The following is a 19,303-nucleotide window of genomic DNA, read 5'->3' as shown; positions in this document are numbered from 1 at the left end:
CTGCTCAAAACTATTAAACTAATTATTGTTACCATATTATACATCTACGTTTGAGCAGATATCCACAAACACAGTATTTAACAGTAAACACTAAGGGTGTCACGATTCTCCAAATCCTTGATTCGATTACATTTTCGATTCTAAAGTCACGATTCTAAAGCTTCGATTCGATTCTCGATTTAAAAAATGAAAGCACAAGCTATGCCATTTTTAGACTTTTATGCAATATAATAATATCTGACCTTTGTCCGCAATGTACCACACACATTGTCAAATTTAAACCATTTATTAACAACATAATGTAACAATAACTTATATCTTCAGTCAATTGGAAACTTAAACAATGTAACCTATTACCTATTATAGTCCCGGGGCTCCCTGGACTCCTCAGAGCAGTCACAGGAAAATAGCACGGCGTTTTAAATTGGGTTCCCACAGCGTTTGCAACGCAGTATGAGAGAACGTTCTCGTAAGGGAACGTACTTGGTTACTTGCATAACCTCGGTTCCCTTAGAGGGCTCCCATTGGACCGCACGCCACTGCTAACTCGCCATAGGTTCGTGCAGTTGCCGCAGCACAGACAATCAGCTCGCTCAGACGAGCTATGATGCTCTCGCTGTGCAGCTGCAATGCGTTTTAAAATACAGGCTTCAATATTCTCGAGAAAAGGAGTTCTCTTACGAGAGTTCTCTCGTACTGCGTTGAAAACGCTACGGGAAAAGTCTCTTTTCACGAAACACTGAAGCAAAAATTATCCTTTAATTTTTCATATATGTAAAACACGTTGCGGCAGCAGCAGACAGCTGAAGCAAGACGGCTTGTCTGCTCATTGGCTGCTCTGCGGCAACTGCATAAGCCTATTGAGCGCAGGCTGATGCAACATCAGACCAATGAGGGCGCTTTGCGCCCTCCTCGCCACTTCCCGCCGAGACGGGCGTGGCTTACCTCTATAAAAGGAGCTCGAGAAGGCTGATTCACTTGATTTTAATCTCTTCAGCGAAGCGCACGCATCGCTGGATCACGGAAGCAGCGTCGTTCGAAGCAAGCACTTCAGCGGGACGAGCCCTCGAAGCCGCTGGCCTACGCCGCCTTCTACAGCCGTACCTGCTGCGCTTTCCGATGCCCATATCCTTTATTGTGCTCTGTTTTGTGTGTGTGTGTGAGTGTTCTCGTAGCACTCACCCCCTAAAAGAGGGGCGTCTTTCTTAAGATTCCTAAATCCTGCGGCTCGTGCAGAGCCCCACTCGCCGGGGGAGACGACCACGTCATCTGTGTTTCCTGCCTCGGTGAGGACCATGCAGCGCTCGCGCTCGCTGACGGCGGCTGCCCTCACTGCGAGCTTTTGCCTATGGTGGCTCTGAGGACCCGCCTGGCATCCTTCTCGAAGCCTGCATTCTCCGCCGCGATGCCGCGCCGTAAGAAGCGCAGCTCGCAGCGGGTCCCGGAACCCTCCCCACCCCGACCAAGCTCGCCGGTTCGCCCGCCAGCTTCACCGACCTCCCCCGAATCACTTCCTGATGCTCAGCGCCCGCAGCCTGCCGCCGCTTCATCAGAGGAAGTTGTTTCGGAGGCCGCGTCAGGGGAAAAGGATTCCTGTTCTCTCCTCGCTTCAGGCAGTGAGGATTGGGCGAGCTCTGAGGATCTCGCGCCTCCTGCCCAAAAGCCCTCAGTGAGAGCCAGCATCGAGACGGAGCTCATGCGAGTACTCGCGTTGGCCGCGTTGAGCCTCGGCCTCGAGTGGTCTGCACCGGAGCCCCCCTCTCGCACCCGGCTTGATGGTAGCTTCCTCCCAGGTGAGCGCAATTCTCCGGAATCTAAGCCCGCTCCTTTTCTTCCTGAGTTACATGAAGAAGTTGCGAAGGCTTGGAACGCGCCCTACTCTGCGCGTACGCGCTCATCTGTGTCGCCTGCATTCTCCTCACTGGACAAGGCGAATGAACGAGGCTACCTCTCTCTGCCGCCGGTGGAACAGGCTATAGCAACCCATCTGTGCCCGCCCTCTGCTGGATGGCGGACTAAACCGGTGTTGCCTTCAAAAGCCTGCCGCATGACGTCGACGCTGCTCGCGCGAATATTCTCCGCCGCTGGGCAAGCCGCGTCAGCGCTACACACCATGGCTACATTACAGATATTCCAGGGTGATCTCCTCCGTAAATGGGACGAGGTTGGACCTGATGCAGTCTGTATTGCGGATTTGAGGAGTGCTTCGGACCTCACGCTCCGAGCCACCAAAGCTGCTGCACAAGCCATGGGACGCTGTATGGCTTCCGCCACTGTCGCTGAGAGGCACTTATGGCTGACGCTCACGGAGATGGCCGATTCCGAGCGCATTGCGTTTCTCGACGCCCCGCTGTCTTCCGCTGGCCTCTTTGGTTCTTCTCTCTCCGAGTTCGTGGAGAGATTTACCGAAGCCCAGAAAGCGTCTCAAGCCTTCAAGCACTTCCTACCGAAGCGCTCTGGTTCCGCGGCGGGTCGAGACAAACGGACCCCGCGAACCTCACAGCCTCAGCCCCCGCCTTCGGCCTCCTCTTCGCAGCAGCCTCAACAGCGCAGCTCGAGACCCCGCTCTCGATCGAGCGCCCGGCGCCCCGCGCGCGCGCCGCGACCGAGGATTGTGGTGAAACCAGAGGCCCCGAAGAAGTCCTAGCCCGCCTAGGAAAGCGCAGGTGTGTGAGTCCCGTTGCGGCCGGCCTCCCACCCAAGCGCCTCGCTGTCTCAGCCCCAAGCTTCGCGGCTGTCCCAGCGTTTTCTGCAAAGCGCAAGCCTGTACAAGTGCCCGCTTGCCTGCACTCAAAAGCCGTTTTTACGGCTACCCAGATATGTCTCGAAAAGAGTGTGATTTCTGGTGTCCCGGCCACGGCCGATGGTGCTATAAATGTAGTGTCGATGCCCACTCCTCTGTGCCCATCCCTACACATAAGCACAGCCCTGCACTCAGGGCTCGCGCAAATAAAATCGACTCAGGTCGATTGCGCCCCCCACATAGTAAAAGTGCCCACTACTCAGTGCCCACGAACACTATGTCTATCAGATCACAGGCTCTCTGTAAAAACGAGACCTGTGAGCGCGCGCGCTGCTTTCACAAGCAGCGCGCCCCAAGCAGTAAATGTGCCCGCTCCCAGCCCACATCTACTCGCACACATGAGTCCCACGGGGCTCGCGCAGCCCTCCCTCACTCAGTCAAACACTGTTGTAAGGTCGAGGGCGAGCGCTCCGCCCGCTGTATTAAGCGCGCCCCCCGCCTAAAAATGCCGCAGGCATAACGCCTATGTTTGTGAGCCCCGTAGCACCTCTGTCGCACGGCGATCAGAGCGCGCTCTGTATCCGGCCCTTAGCCAACCATGCAGATGCATGGGCAGCGCTTCCCGGGGTTTCGGACTGGGTCTTAGACATTATAAAGAGAGGCTTCTCGCTACAGTTTTGTCGACGCCCTCCGCGCTTCACAGTCCCTGGCACCTCGTACATTTACGAAATGCATGGACGCTGCGCTCACTCCTCTCAGACTCAGAGGCATGCGAGTGCTGAACTATTTGGACGACTGGTTGATCCTAGCCCAATCACGATCTCAGCTCATAGAGCACAGAGCCATTTTAGCCACTTTCACCCCGCTCAGAAAATTTCAAAGGATGCTGGGTCTCATGGCCTCAGCATCGTCAGTTCTCCGGCTGGGCTTGCTCCGCATGCGCCCGCTGCAGTTCTGGTTGAAAGCGCGGGTTCCGCGCAGAGCGTGGGTGTCCGGTCATTTACGCCTCAAGGTCGATCAGGACTGTGTCACAGCCCTGGTGCCTTGGATGGCGAACGACTGGTACCAATCAGGTGTAAGCCTGGGGACTTCCTCGAGGGTGAGGATGGTGTCTACGGACGCATCCACCTCGGGATGGGGAGCGCTGCTCGAGGGCAGACCGTCCTTCGGCCTATGGTCGGAACGGGAAAAGCTCCAACACATAAACTGCCTAGAAATGCTGGCAGTGCACAACGCGCTGACGCGTTTTTGTCCCCGCATCAAGGACCAACACGTCATAGTCCGTTCGGACAACATGGCAGTGGTGTCCTACATAAATCGCCAGGGCGGTCTGAATTCCATACCCCTGTACAGGCTGGCGAAACGCCTCCTGCTATGGGCTCAGCACAACCTGCGCTCGCTGAGAGCAGTACATGTGCCCGGGCTGCTGAATGTGGGCCCGGACAAACTGTCCAGGAACAACGTTCCTACAGGCGAATGGTCTCTACACCCACAAACAGTCCGGCTGTTGTGGGAGAGATTCGGCAAAGCGGAGGTCGACCTATTTGCGTCCCGCGAAAACGCTCACTGCCCCGCATTCTTTTCAAAGACCGACAGCGCGCTGTCCCAAAGGTGGCCGCGCTGCCCACTATACGCTTTTCCCCCCGTCTCCCTCCTGCCTCAGGTGTTGGAACGGGTCAGGAAAACGAAATGCCCAGTGCTGCTTGTAGCACCGTTCTGGAAGAACCAGGCATGGTTCCCAGTTCTGATGCAGTTAGCAGACATCGCTCCATGGCCAGTGCCGTTGAGGAGAGATCTCCTCTCGCAGGCCAGGGGCTCGATCTGGCACCCACACCCGGAACTATGGTCCCTTCATGTGTGGGCGCTCAACGGATACCCGTTGGTCTCGCAGAGGGAGTCATGAATACCATCACGGAGGCTAGAGCGCCGTCGACCAGGCGACTCTATGCTTCAAAGTGGTCGGTTTTCTCCGGCTGGTGTACAGCTCGGGGCCTTTCACCCCTCGAATGTCAGGTAACGGAGGTTCTCTCCTTCCTACAAGAGCTGTTGGATAAGGGCAGATCCCCTTCCACGCTCAAAGTGTATGTGGCGGCTATTTCAGCGTTCTCTGGTTCAACGCTGGGTCAGTCACTAGGAAGGAATGATTTAGTCATCCGCTTCCTCAGGGGAGCTAGGAGACTGAATCCACCCAGACCTCCGTCAGTCCTTATGTGGGACCTTTCTACGGTCCTGGCGGCCATGAAAGGTGCCCCTTTCGAGCCTATCCAGTCAATCAGCCTCAAACATTTGTCTTTCAAAACAGTGTTTTTGATGGCCCTCGCTTCAGTGAAGCGCATAGGTGATCTGCACGCGCTCTCCGTGAGCCCGACATGCTTGGAGTTTGGTCCTAATGACTCTAAAGTCATACTCAAACCTAAGCACGGCTATGTGCTGAAATCCCTCAACACGCCTTTTCGGGCTCAGGTCATTTCCCTGGCTGCCCTGCCGGCGTCGAGTGAGGAAGGGGACTCGAGTTTTCTTTGCCCTGTTAGGGCTTTAAGAACTTATATGTCCCGCTCTGCTGCCTTTAGACAGACAGAGCAGCTCTTTGTCTCGTTCAGCGGACGTTCCAAAGGAACGGCTGTTTCGAAACAAAGTCTATCCAGATGGATAGTTGACGCCATAGCGCTGGCTTATACTGCCAAGGGCATTCAATGCCCGTTGGGAGTCAGAGCGCACTCTACGAGAGGCGTTGCCTCCTCGTGGGCTTGGTCCAGCGGGATTTCCTTACAGGATATATGTACGGCGGCAGGCTGGGCCTCTCCGTCTACATTTATCAGGTTTTATAACCTAGAGGTTCCCGCCTTACAGGCTAAGCTTTTGTCGGTGTAATCTAATTACAGGCGCAATGCGCTACCGACTATACTGGGCAGAACTGTGTAAGACCCACGTTTTCCCACATTAGTGCAGGCTCCCTACCCTGGCTATGTGATGTCATATTCGCGTCTGTGGACATGTCTATATAAGGACGGTGGAAAACCCTCCTGTCTTTAGACTCTCCCTGTGAGGTCATGTTAAGCCTGCGGACGCTACAATATAGGGAATTAAGGCTCCCCCTCCTTATTCCCTGACTCTGTGTGAGTCTATCTGGTGATTATGCACTGTATGCCTGAAATAGCTTCCGGTGATCAGTGTTCTTATCCCAGCACGCACGGCGTTTTGCAAGGGGTTCCCGTAGCGTTTTCAACGCAGTACGAGAGAACTCTCGTAAGAGAACGTACTCGGTTACTAACGTAACCTCGGTTCTCTCTAGAAGAGGGAACGAGTACTGCGTTCCCTTGCCGTGCGTTTGGTTCACTCTGGTTCGCTTCGGCAATCAAAATCGAGTGAATCAGCCTTCTCGAGCTCCTTTTATAGAGGTAAGCCACGCCCGTCTCGGCGGGAAGTGGCGAGGAGGGCGCGAAGCGCCCTCATTGGTCTGATGTTGCATCAGCCTGCGCTCGATAGGCTTATGCAGTTGCCGCAGAGCAGCCAATGAGCAGACAAGCCGTCTTGCTTCAGCTGTCTGCTGCTGCCGCAACGCGTTTTACATATATGAAAAATTAAAGGATAATTTTTGCTTCAGTGTTTCGTGAAAAGAGACTTTTCCCGTAGCGTTTTCAACGCAGTACTCGTTCCCTCTTCTAGAGAGAACCGAGGTTACGTTAGTAACCGAGTACGTTTTACCTATTACAGGCAAGCCGAGCTGACGTGACATGGGGGTGTGGCACAGAGTCCTGCACGGGTCCGATTTTGTAAATCCGCACCCGCCCGTACCCGCAGTGCTTAAAACCGCATCCGACCCGTTTTCCGACAGCAGCACTAATTAAAATCCGCACCCGACCCGACCCGACCCACTTAAAATAGAACCGACACCCGACCCGCACCCGAAATAAAATCAGTTTAGCCAATCACATTATAGACACACTTACAAAAATGTTTATTGCCAGGTCATACAGAAGTTATCACACGACAATTAACACAAGGACAACTTCAGCCAAAGCTAAGGCCGGTACATGAAGAACATGGCTAACATTAGCCTACCACAAAACTAACATTTTACCAATTGAACAGACGCGGCTACAACACTATATGCCACGCAATTTCGTCTAGCCTACATCTGACAATTTTGGGTTCAAACACGCCCTGCATACCACACATACTTAACAGTGTTAAATTTGAAAAATACTGTTAGATAGAATTAACGGCTTGGTTTGTTACCACAGTTATCTGCGTGCTTCAGGGATGAAGTTCCACATTTGCAGCTATAATCCAGCTGGAAAATGCAGCAAAGCCTTTCACAATATTTTCTTCAAATAACTCCAAATTTCTCCCACACACTGGACTTGATTTTTGATGAGGTATTGTCGACAACTTTACAATCTCCACTAGCTGTTATTTTCTTCAACTCCTCAGCATCCATCTTGACGACTGCAAGCAGATCGCGCGCACGCTCGTGGTTATGATGAATTTTTAAAACTGAAAGTAGGTAACGTTATCCTGGGAGGGCGTGGCGCGTGGGCACAAATAAACTGATGTGGATTTTAAATTATTTTATCAACTTGAAATACAGGCATATTTTTGTTGATGTGTTCCTAAAAATATGCATGGCTATATTTTTACGTTTGCATGTGATTGTTTTAAACCCGCTTTTAGACCCGTGTTTCCCCCGTGTCCGACCCGCACCCGTATCCGACACAGTTGGATATTTTTCACCCGTTTGAGCAAAATTTGTGGGTCACCCGACGGGTACCCGCGGGTACCCAAACCCGTGCAGGACTCTAGCGTGGCAGCATCGACGATTCCATTTTTTGATTCGATAATCGAGATTGAGCATTAATTTCTTAAATCGAAATCGTGACACCCTTTGTCATGTCTTGTCATGTTATGTCTTGTTCCTGTTCTTTCTCTCTACTCTGTCTCCCTCTGCTGGTCTTTTTTGGTTACTTTTCCTTTTCTCTTCCTCCAGCTGTTCCTCATCTTCTCTGACTACCTCGTTTACTCTCATCCCATCTGTTCCCTCTCCCCTCTGATTAGGTCTCTATTTCTCTCTCTGTTCCTGCTTCTTTCTTTGTCGGATTCTCACTTGAGTTTCTCATGCTAGAAGCAAACTACAGTCCTGTTTGTCTCCGTCCTAGTCCTATCCTGTTGGTATCCGCCTGGTGAACGCGATCTATTCTCTGCTAATCTTCTTGTTCTTGTATTCTGTCCAGTTCATCTGACGCTGTGAGAGATCTGGTAACCGCAGTCTTTTCTCGAGCCTTGTCTACTCTGAGAGGCCTGCAGCCTGTCGCCGCAAACACAGCCTTCTCTGTCTGCTGCCTAAAGATTCTTTTTGAAGTTATCTGAAGTATTTTTTGCTGAAGTATTTTTGTTTCATTTTTATCGCCCTCTCTGCGGGTTGCCTGTTTTGCCATTATCTCTCAAGAAGAAGAATTGTGTTCTACATTTTGCCACCCTGTGTTCTCATTAAAGACTCTATTTTGTTAATTTGCTTTTGGGTTCTCTCTTACCGGCATAACACCCTTAGTAAACACGGTTCTAAACATTATAATATTCACCATAGTATACACTCATACTAGCCTACTTTTATCATGCTGTGTTTTATTATAGAATATGAAAACATCCTCGTGTCGGACATGTATATACATTTAGCACTGAAAAGTTGCCTACCAGTCTAGTTCACATTTCAAAATGTTTCTGTCTATTTATAGATACATATACAGTACATGTACGATATTAGGCTTAGTTCATGTTTTTACTCCAATCTCATTTCATAACATACATTTTAATCTGGCACCACCAGTCTTACCTTAACAATCTTCTCATCTTAAAAATCGCGTTCTTCTAATTCTTCTGAGGTAAATCTAAGTGAAACAGCACAGCACAAACAGTCTTCCAAACTCGATGAAAAGCACAGGAGTAAGTTACCCAAGTCTCTGATTCTTTGTTTTGAGGTAATGAGGGCGTTTACAGGTCTGCGTTTCTCCACGTGGATCATTTGCATGTCAATCGCGCGTGGGCGTGGTCACATTAAGGACGCGTTAATTAGGTTAATTAGTTAACTAACTAATTAATTAGGATGCGTTTGAGAAACTGTACATGCCGCTGCTTTCATACGGATTACTTAAACAGAGAATATTTGTTTTTTATATAATTTACATACTTTAAAAATAGAGACTCCAAGCGTTGTACAGACATGCGTTTCAAGTCTGTGTGACAAACATTCGCTGAGTTACAAGTCATTTTCTGTCGCGTTTCAGAATGAGTTTCACATTGAGAGATACGGCAGAACGTGCATCATGTTTATTTTCTTTATTTTACGAAAAACACAACGTTTTGTTTTTATTATGAGTGTACACAAATAAAAGAAGACATTTAACAGTTTTGAATGATGTATAACAAAAGTATGTAAGATCAAAATCAACAGAGTAACACAGGTGCGATAGCCAACCTCAGGGGTTTAACTAACCACTTATAAATGACTTACAACTGAACGTTATTATAAAGTGTTACCGTGTAATTTTGTGCAGTAATCCTTGTATAAATACTCTTATCAAGTTCAATCTATTTTTTCTCTCTCTAGTATTCTCTAAGTGTAATGGTCTTTAATATTTCTTATGCTGTTATTCTAATTTATTGAATGTCAGAAAAGTGTGCAATTTTACAACTAGAGTCTTATTGTTTTCTGCCTTTTATTGGAAACATGAACAATACGGATACTCAAGTTTTAAAACATTAATAATCTAAATGAAGAAAGATTCATACATGATTTAAAAAAACATAAAGAGAAACACACTATAGTGATTACACACTTTTACATAATTTCATTAAGCGTTTACTTTCATTATCGCACATCCATCTATAAAATGATGGCACTCCTGTCAATCATTCAGGGCTCCTCCCACAAAGAGATTAATAAAGGCTGTAATATTTACTGTGTCCAAAACACTACAGCCTCTTCTTGTTAGGTTGAAGAAAGAAAGAAAGAAAGAAAGAAAGAAAGAAAGAAAGAAAGAAAGAAAGTGAAAACATTAATATTGAAATATTTAAATAAAAGCATCAACAACATTTGTCATAAGGAAAGGCTAATAGATTGGGTTTTGTCTCTATCTAGTGGGTATTCTTACTTACTGGAAGATTTTCATACAGAGACGAGTCCAGTTCAGGTTTACAATCATGAAGTTGAGCAGCCTATATTAATGAATGTAAAAGTAAAAACAGGAGTGTGTTATTTAAATTCCCATATTCTTAGTCAATATAGACATTTCCACACTGACATTGAGCGTTTAATTCCTTTTGACTAAAGGTGAAGAGTATTTAGTCTGTTGTAGGAAACACTTACCATTTCATTCTCATACTCAGGATCACTCAATTCAACATCATAAGCGTCGCGTCTGTCATGATCCATCTTTGTCATTAAAGAAAAAAAACAGAATAAAGAGAAAATAACGTCCATAAACAATTCACTAGAAAAAGTTTCTGCTACATTCAGACTTTCAATCATTTAGATACCAAATCATTTCCCATTTTTCTCACCTGTGTGTCATTTCTCTTTTTCATCCTCCTGGTTCCCCTTTAAAGACAGTGATTTGACACAATTACAACCAATCAAATTCAGAAATTATTTGATGTTTAATACACAGTTATGATTTTAACTAAAGGTATTTCTATAGGACGTGGCACTGCCACTTTGAATGTGATTTTCAATCTTCCGTTCGGGGCGATCCTGCAGCCCACCAGAGAAAATGCGGCGAAATTACTTTCAAAAACGCGCTTTCTACAGATACGAGTTGATTATTAGCTTATTTGTGCATGGCATTTGTGGGAGGAGGAAGAGGAGCTAATGTATGTAGGACGTCTGAACAGCGGACAAAGTAGCTGTCAGTGTGGAAAGAAAGAATGGGAAATTTTGCCTTGGCTCACGTTCATCACGACCAGAGACGAACCTACATTAAGTGTGTGGGTCCCAGGGAAAATTAGTTAATGAGGCCCTTCTAAAATATTTTTTAACATAAACATAAAGTTCTTATTTTTAAATAAACAAAAAGTCAATCTTCATCTTTATAGTAGAAGATAAAATTCAATCTTCATATTTATAACTGTCACCATAAAAACTGTGCTTTGTGTGGTAGTGACAGGAATGAGCTGTTTAATCTTTATTTTATTATTTTATTAGTTCATGACGTCTCACTGAATTAACAACTTTCTTATTCAGTCATTCATTCACACACACACTGCAGAGTACGTCCTGGTTGCTCCCTGAAGGAGGGAACGGAGCACGTAGTCGACCTCGACTGAATGGGATCACGCTAGGGAGCCTGTCATCTTCGAGCATGTTAGAACAAGCCAATTCGCATCACACACTCCGCCCCCGGGATAGGTAATACCCGCCGTAGGGATTACAACATATGGACCCAGCCTAACACAGGTTCCACCAGTGCATACGAGTGATAGGCCTGGCTTCGGATGTTCCGCCACGTCCGTTGCCGAAGGGTATGGAGGAACTCAACAGGGTTCGGTTTAAGAGGGAACTCACTGGAGCGAGAATTGCGCACGTATCCAGTCCATAGTAGGGGAATGGCACAGCAAGCCAACACTTCAAACCGTGCTTACAGTGAAACTGGCTTCATGTGAAGGGAGCCCACAGGAAGCAACGGTTCGACACATCGACTAGTTCTCTAGCTAACGTGTATAGGTATCGCCCTGCCCCCAACTCTATTAAACATCTGCTCAGCGAGGCACTCTGTATCAACGCCTAGGAGGGAGCAATATCCTCGCTTAGGAGGAGCTCACCGCCCAGGTGGGCACGTGCATCTTGGGAACTTTCTCACTAAGATGAAGGAAACCACATGTAGTGGGTAGGGGTGGGGGAAAAAAATCAATTCTTAGATGCATCGCGATGCCGACGTGAACGATTCTGGCCTCGAAGAGATTCTGGCAAACTGTCCGGTGCCTCAGGAGGGGGAAGCAGTGCCCTACCAACGGTGTTTTCAGTGAAGGTGGGCAGCTTTTGACCTCGACTGGGGATGTCATCGGACAGTGGAAGGAATACTTTGAGGATCTCCTCAATCCCACCGTCACGTCTTCCATTGAGGAAGCAGAGTCTGAGGGCTCAGAGGTGGACTCGTCCATCGACCAAGCTGAAGTCACAGAGGTAGTCAAGAAACTCCTCGGTGGCAAGGCACTGGGGGTGGATGAGAACCACCCCGAGTACTTCAAGTCTCTGGCCAGTTGTCATGCTGGCCCCATCATACCAGGACCTTCAGCATGCACTGGGACGGTTTGCAGCCGAGTGTGAAGCGGCTGGGATGAGAATCAGAGGCCATGGTTCTCAGTCAGAAAAGGGTGGCTTGCCCACTTCAGGTTGGTGGAGAGTTCCTGCCTCAAGTGGAGGAGTTCAAGTATCTTGGGGACTTGTTCACGAGTGAGGGAAGGATGGAACGGGAGATTGACAGACGGATCGGTGCAGCTTCTGCAGTAATGCAGTCGATGTACCGGTCTGTTGTGGTGAAGAAAGAGCTGAGCCGCAAGGTGAAGCTCTCGATTTACCAGTCAATCCACGTTCCTACTCTCACCTATGGTCATGAGCTTTGGGTCATGACCGAAAGGACAAGATCCCGGATACAGGCAGCCGAAATGAGCTTTCTCCGCAGGGTGGCTGGGCGATCCCTTAGAGATAGGGTGAGAAGCTCGGCCACTCGGGAGGAGCTCAGAGTAGAGCCGCTTCTCCTCCACATCGAGAGGGGCCAGCTGAGGTGGCTCGGGCTGGCCTGGAAATGCCTCGGTGTCCCCCCGGAAGAGCTGGAGGAAGTGTCTAGGGAGAGGGAAGTCTGGGCATCCCTGCTTAGACTGCTGCCCCCGCGACCCGTCCCCGTATAAGCGGAAGAAGATGGATGGATGCCATTTTACTTACCACGTTTTACTAAATGGGTGGAGGCAGCAGCAGGCCGTCGGGGCAGGATGTGCCAGATGGCCTCCGTCTGCTTCTGGGCAGCAGAGAACTGCTGGGCAAAGTTCCCCATCATCCAAAGTTCTCCCATAACCCAACCTGGGAAATGGGAGATCGAACCTTGTCCGCTTTTCTCATATCTGCCAGATTGAGTCAGACTGATCGCGCGAGCTGCAACCGCGGAGGGAGAGTCTCGACCTCACCGTAATCCTCAGGTCACCCAGCCCAGACGGCAGAAGAAAGGCCTGGGGATTGGGACTGCACCTTCGCGAGCGAAGGCGAGTCTCGACCTCAATGCCGAGATGGTCATGTTCCCGCAATGAGAACATGAGTCATCCACCAAAGCTGCTTCATCGTGCTGTAAGCCCAGACACGTGATGCAACTTTTGTGACCGTCAGAGGGGGACAGAGCCTTACCGCACCCAGAAATGCACGGATGGAATGGCATCTTGAAAAAGACGCACTCACACCCATGTTGCTCTTTTAGAAAATGGGACCCGTCACCAGTGCCGGAGCACACAGGGAATGACCGCGGCAACACTTATTACAGCGAACTGAAACCAGTGAAGCACTCACTTTTCCGCCCTCAACCAACAACATACAAACAAACAGAGAAATGTGTTGCCGCGACCACCGCTGCACTGCGCTGTAGAAATCACCAACACTGAGAGAGTCTTTTCCAAAAGAACACCTACACACTCGCTCGTTGAATATAACGATACTCTTCAGAGACACCATATGAACGGCTCTGAAGCAAAAAGCAACTAGTGCATGCATCCACTTCCGTATTTATACCCGCGCCGTGGGGGCAGAGTGTGTGATGTGAATCACGCATGCCAATTTCATTGGCTCGTTCTAACATGCTCGAAGATGACAGGCTCCCTAGCGTGATCCCATTCAGTCGACATGGACTACGTCTGATGTTCTCGACTGAAAGGGAACCACAGACACACATCTTACCAAATCACTAACATCGTAATGATCACTGCAGCTCCACAAACCCCTCCAATGGATATGTATAATATCACCAGACGTCCGGCAACTGAGACTAAAGAGTAAAACATCTGAACAGATTCATTTGAATCACTATAGAAAGAGTAATGTAAGTATATGAGCCGCTTTACCTTTAACATTGACAGTTACAGTGTCTGATCTCTGAGATCCATGTTGATTTTGAGCCTGACAGTAGAAGCGTCCACTCTGTAGTGCACTGAAACTCTGTCCAGATCCAACAGCTGAGGTTTCATTCTCCTTAAACCAGAAGTTCTGGGCAGGAGGGTTTGAGTCACTGATGCAGTTCAGAGTCACTGAATCTCCCTCCACTATTTCACCAGAGATGGAAACTAAGACATTTTTTGGCGGGTCTAAAGCAGAAAACAAAAAAATTCACATCACAGACGATGTTTAGAGGATTTAATTTCACATTTACTGAACCATCATTAACTCACACATGACATTTAAAGTCACAGCATCGGAGTATTTCTCTCCATGTTCATTGATAGACTTGCACTTGTATTCTCCACTGTCATCAGAGCTGATCTTTGAGAAGCTGTAGATTCTTCCAGATCCTACAAATGTTCCTCCTTTAATCCAGCTGATTTCTGCAGGAGGGTTTGAGTCACTGATGCAGTTCAGAGTCACTGAATCTCCCTCCACTATTACACCAGATGGACTGATGGACACTGACACTCTCTTGGGAGGGACTAAATAGGACAAAAATTTAAATTCATAATAAATATTACAAAATTATACATTTTGAAATTTTGAAAAAATGTGCTGGTGATCATTAACTCACACATGATGTTTAAAGTCACAGAATCAGAGTATTTCTCTCCATGTTCATTGATGGACTTGCACTTGTATTCTCCACTGTCATCAAAGCTGATCTTTGAGAAGCTGTAGATTCTTCCAGATCCTACAAATGTTCCTCCTTTAAACCAGCTGATTTCTGCAGGAGGGTTTGAGTCACTGCTGCAGTTCAGAGTCACTGAATCTCCCTCCACTATTACACCAGATCCACTTATCAACACTGAGACACTCCTGGGAGGGTCTAAAAAGGACAAAAATTAAAACCCTAAATAAATTCAAACACGACCTCCTAATTTTAAAAAGAATAAATGAATCTGTACTCACACATGACATTGAACTGAACCTCAGGAGAGATGTGAGTGTGTCCGTCTACAGCACAGCTATATCTGCCTGAATCCTCTCTTCTGACTGACTGCAGCAGGAGTTCATTGTTTCTGTCTCTTCTCTCAGTTAATGGCTGTGAGTTTCTGTACCAGATGAATGTTGCTCTGTCAGTCAGAGCGCAGCTGCTTTTACATCTCAGAGTGACTGAATCTCCCTCTGTCACTCTCTCAGGAGACTCCACCTGAAGATCTGAACACAACACACACATTATATCTAGTGCTGCTGTCATACACTGATTATTCAACATAATGCACAGAAGAAGAGATAAACCTCATCAAAGTCACCTGTGACAGTAAGAGTTACACCAGGTTTACCAGTCCCTTTTCCTTCAGTTATATTAGTGATGAATCTGAAATAGTACATGTGTGAATCCTTCAGTGTCACATGACTCAGTCTGACGGTGCAGTTCTGCTGTTTATCTCCCAGATACTGAAGCCTCTGACTGTATTCAGGGTCATCAGACAGATCTGGAGGCTCAACACCCTTTATAGACTTTTTGAACCAGAACGCTTTCATGATCTGATATCCAGTAGAAGGGTATTTATAAGTGCATCTCATTATCACTGTTGAGTCCTTGATTGCACAGATGTGTGAAGGACTGTAACTCACACTCCAATCATCACTAGAAACCCCTGAAACACAGAATTCATCTCGAACAATTTAGCAGCAGCTTGTGACTGATGTCACTATCAACACCTACAACAAATGTACAGTGGCTCATTTTTCAGCTTAATGTCTTGTCGTTTTGGTCTCACTGTTACACATTTAGTTTTTCATATTCTCATTGCATTCAAAGTTTATCAAATATATTATATATGTGTCGGGGGGCGTGGTTCAGTGAAGTCTACAGTGGGAGAGATCTGGCTTGTCTAAATACCCATACTTGTGGTCTTTGCACTTGACCACTTGTCTACTTGCATGACGCATTTCCTCTATTTGGCCCAAGTGTTAACAGAGCTTTTATTTATACTTAGCATTTTAAAATAAACGTCTACATGTCTGTTCAGTAGTTGCTATGTAACTAACAGAAGACAAAAAATGTAAATTGTTGTGCTTCTGATGTTCTGATTAAGTAAGAAAACAGTTGCAAATGTTGTACAAAATAAGCCTACACATACCATACTCATCTTTGCACCAATAAAATGTGCAACACTTTATGTTTTTACTACCAAATTATATGTATCTAATTCATTTAAATTACAGTGGAATGTTTTCCTCGACATCTCGCGATTTCGGGGCACATGAGTTCCCGAACATAATGCATGATGGGATACGGTTAGCCTTGAATACTCCAAAGTGAGTAAGTAAGTGCATAATGATAAACATCTGTGTCTTGTTGCAGTAATTGGCATGGAGAGACCGGATAAAAGCCACTGGGAAACTGGGAGATTCTGAGAGAGAGTGGGCTGAGGACTCGTGCGCTGTGTCTGTTCCAGACCAGACTTTATGATACTTTGATCTACTGAGAAAAGTATGTAAGCTCAGAGAACACGTGCATGTTTTTGGTTTATTTTAAACTAATAATAGCACTAGCCTCAGCCTATTCTTGGACCTACAGATGAAGACACTAGCTCAACATAAACCCCCTGTATCTTGACTATAGCTGCGCATGCACATGTACAAGTGTGTGGGTTACCTAATGTAGCATCAGTGACCTCATCTTCCTTTTCTTAGGAAAATTGAGCACCATCTATTTTGAGATTGAACTAAAAGAGAAATACGCTCTAGTTCTTAGCTTAAAGTCAAACAGAAATCAATGAAATACCTTTATGTATGCAAGAAAATGACAGCAACCATAATTTTTGCACTGCTTGAGTACGGAACTGTCTAAAGCATTTCCCCGTCCCCTTTGATTGACAGCAGCTTTCATTATATAGTCAGCCTGTATTATACAGTTACTTCTTGTTAAAATATTAAAGTTTTAAGGTGTTTGTCACCAACATACAAAACACTGCTAGAGAAAACATTGTGCTATTGGACTTTTGATTTTAAACCATATAGTTACTGAGACACAGCCCTGTGACAACTAGCCCCAACCAATCTCCCATAAATCCCCCACACTTAAGATATTTAACAGAACAGTTATAAAATCATGCTCTTACCCGTTTCACCAACACCAGTGACCAGTGACAGCACTACAAATGATCAGGATGAAACCAGTATTGGCGTTTTCACACTCTGAATGACACGTGATTAACACCTTATACTTTCACATGAGCTCATGACACCTCAACTAGTGCAGATCGAGCAGAGCAAGAGTTTTAACAGACAACATTAGACTAAAGGCATAAACATTAAACTGAGAGCAACTTTACATCAGTCCATAAAGTTGCTCATGTAACAATGTTTTCAAACTTGGGAATATCTATATTTCATCAGTTGCATATATATATATATATATATTAATGACAAGGAACCTGTTCTTAGGAAACTAATTGCTTGAATAACTTTTCTTTAATTTGCATATGCAGACCAACTATCCTAGCTTGTAAAACACTAGAAGGTATTACAGTAGCAGTGACGTCAAAACACACATTTCATCGCTTGCATCGCCAACTGTGCATTTGATAAACTTCCAGTTTACTGATTTATTAATACCAATCTGGAAGTTAAATAAACAAAGAACTTAAAACAGAAACAAAATTGATTAATCTGAATGTTTTTATCATGAGAACTTCAGAGCATTTTATTTTTGTCAGTGGCCTTGTTCTTCTTGAATGCATCATATCTCTAAAAATACTGTTTCCTCTTTAGTAAGTGAGACTTCAGCATCACAGTGTGTCACAGCTGTCTCCCTTTAAGGACGCTCTGCTCTCATTTGTCCGTCTTCGCGAGGAAAAAGGGACAAGGATCTGTGCCCAGTACACTGCATGAAAAGACTCAAATCTGGCAAAATACGGGCTTGGTAAACTCCTGTGTAATTTGATGTATGCCGGATGTACTGTATGTGGGAAAAAGCGGATCAGAGTAACATGGGACAGTATATTTCCAGATAAACCCGGAAACCTCACATATGCGGTCATATACAGGAATCCGTGAAATTTCACGGACATTAACACTGCTGGGTGTGAGAGGATTGACGACTGTTAGGTGTGAAGACCTTTCATATGTTAATGACTGACACTAATACAGTGCTGGCTGTTCTCAGAGGGAGGGGTGGCAGGGGAGGACTTCAGGATTGAGAATTATCTCTGTATTACTATAGGCTACAGCAAACAAGCTTTTTGTACAGAAAAATAAATCAATTCTTAAGGCCCTGAAACACAAAACCGACGTCAAAGAACTAGCAATGACTGAAGCCGACTCTAGGGTTGGCTCACGTCGCCTGTGTCAGGGCCTTAAAACCTCTGCATGAAAAAAAGTCTCTTAATCAAATATTTTTTTTTATAAAAACAGGACAAAATAAACACCCTGTCTGAACATATACGTTCACAAAAACATCTGAATATTTAATGAAATAAACAAAGGAATTTAATGGAACAAATAAAGAAAAATGAACCAAAACATTTCAGAATATCTCAAAGTTTTAATTGCAGACAACAACATTAGTCACCTTTTTCACCATTGGCTTTTAGCTTGCTTAGTTGGGGACATTTAATTTAATATTCAATAATATTATTGATCTGCCTGCGTTGACACTATTATATGAGATCTGACATCACGGTTTTCTCCAAAGTGGCTATATATATATATATATATACACATTTAAATGTATTTATTTATTTATACAACAAAATGAATCACCACTGAACTGACTTAAGCTGGACTGTGAAGCTATTTTCTTCTGGAAACAAACTTTCTTGCATTATTTTCCTGTTATCTCTGTAAAGCTACTTTGAAACAATCTGTATTGTAAAAAGCGCTGTATAAGTAAAGGGGACTTGATATTTATTAAAAAGGTAGAAGGAACACAGCAAAAATCAGAGTGTTCAATGTACTCTATAGGAGTTCACTGAACACTGGTTTCAGTGTATATATAGGTCCAAGAGTTCAGTGTTCAGTGAACACTGTAAAAAGTGTAAAATATATACTCTCAAAATAGAGCTACATTTGAACACCTGGAGAGTTAAAATGTACTCTTATAACTAGCACTTTTGACACCGTTTCAGTGCTTTTGAACACCTGCAGTGTAAACCTAGAACCTTTGCAGAGCTCATTATTTAACACTTGGAGAGTACAAATGTACTCTAAAGCTGGTACTTTTTTTATTTACAGTGTTTCAATAGTTTCCAACACCTGCAGTGTAAACCTAGAACCATCAGTGAGTGAAAAATACTCAAAGTCAGTGCTTTTTATGTCCGTTTATTTAACAATGTTCATGGATGTTCAAAAACCACAAACTCATACAAACACATGTACAGGAACCACATATTGATAATCTCTATCAAAACCATAAG

At 45.7% G+C, this 19,303-nt stretch overlaps 1 protein-coding gene across 1 annotated transcript; it reads right to left on the bottom strand.

Moving 5' to 3' along the window:
* Window positions 1–9,449: 9,449 nt before the first annotated feature.
* LOC311077940 (B-cell receptor CD22-like) lies at window positions 9,450–15,464 on the bottom strand (the record flags this gene model as incomplete). The annotated part of the gene is made up of 10 exons (XM_084106585.1): window positions 9,450–9,724; window positions 9,896–9,955; window positions 10,107–10,172; window positions 10,301–10,337; window positions 13,674–13,761; window positions 13,838–14,077; window positions 14,162–14,416; window positions 14,509–14,763; window positions 14,847–15,095; window positions 15,191–15,464. 10 exons carry the CDS (start codon window positions 15,462–15,464, stop codon window positions 9,713–9,715), a joined length of 1,536 nt encoding a protein of 511 aa, XP_083962711.1. The 3' UTR covers window positions 9,450–9,712.
* Window positions 15,465–19,303: the final 3,839 nt, after the last annotated feature.

Source organism: Abramis brama (genome assembly GCF_963993115.1).
Source record: "Abramis brama genome assembly, chromosome: 2".
NCBI lineage: Eukaryota > Metazoa > Chordata > Actinopteri > Cypriniformes > Leuciscidae > Abramis > Abramis brama.
Note: the sequence above shows the minus strand (reverse complement) of the source record. Positions and strands in the feature narration are given on the sequence as shown.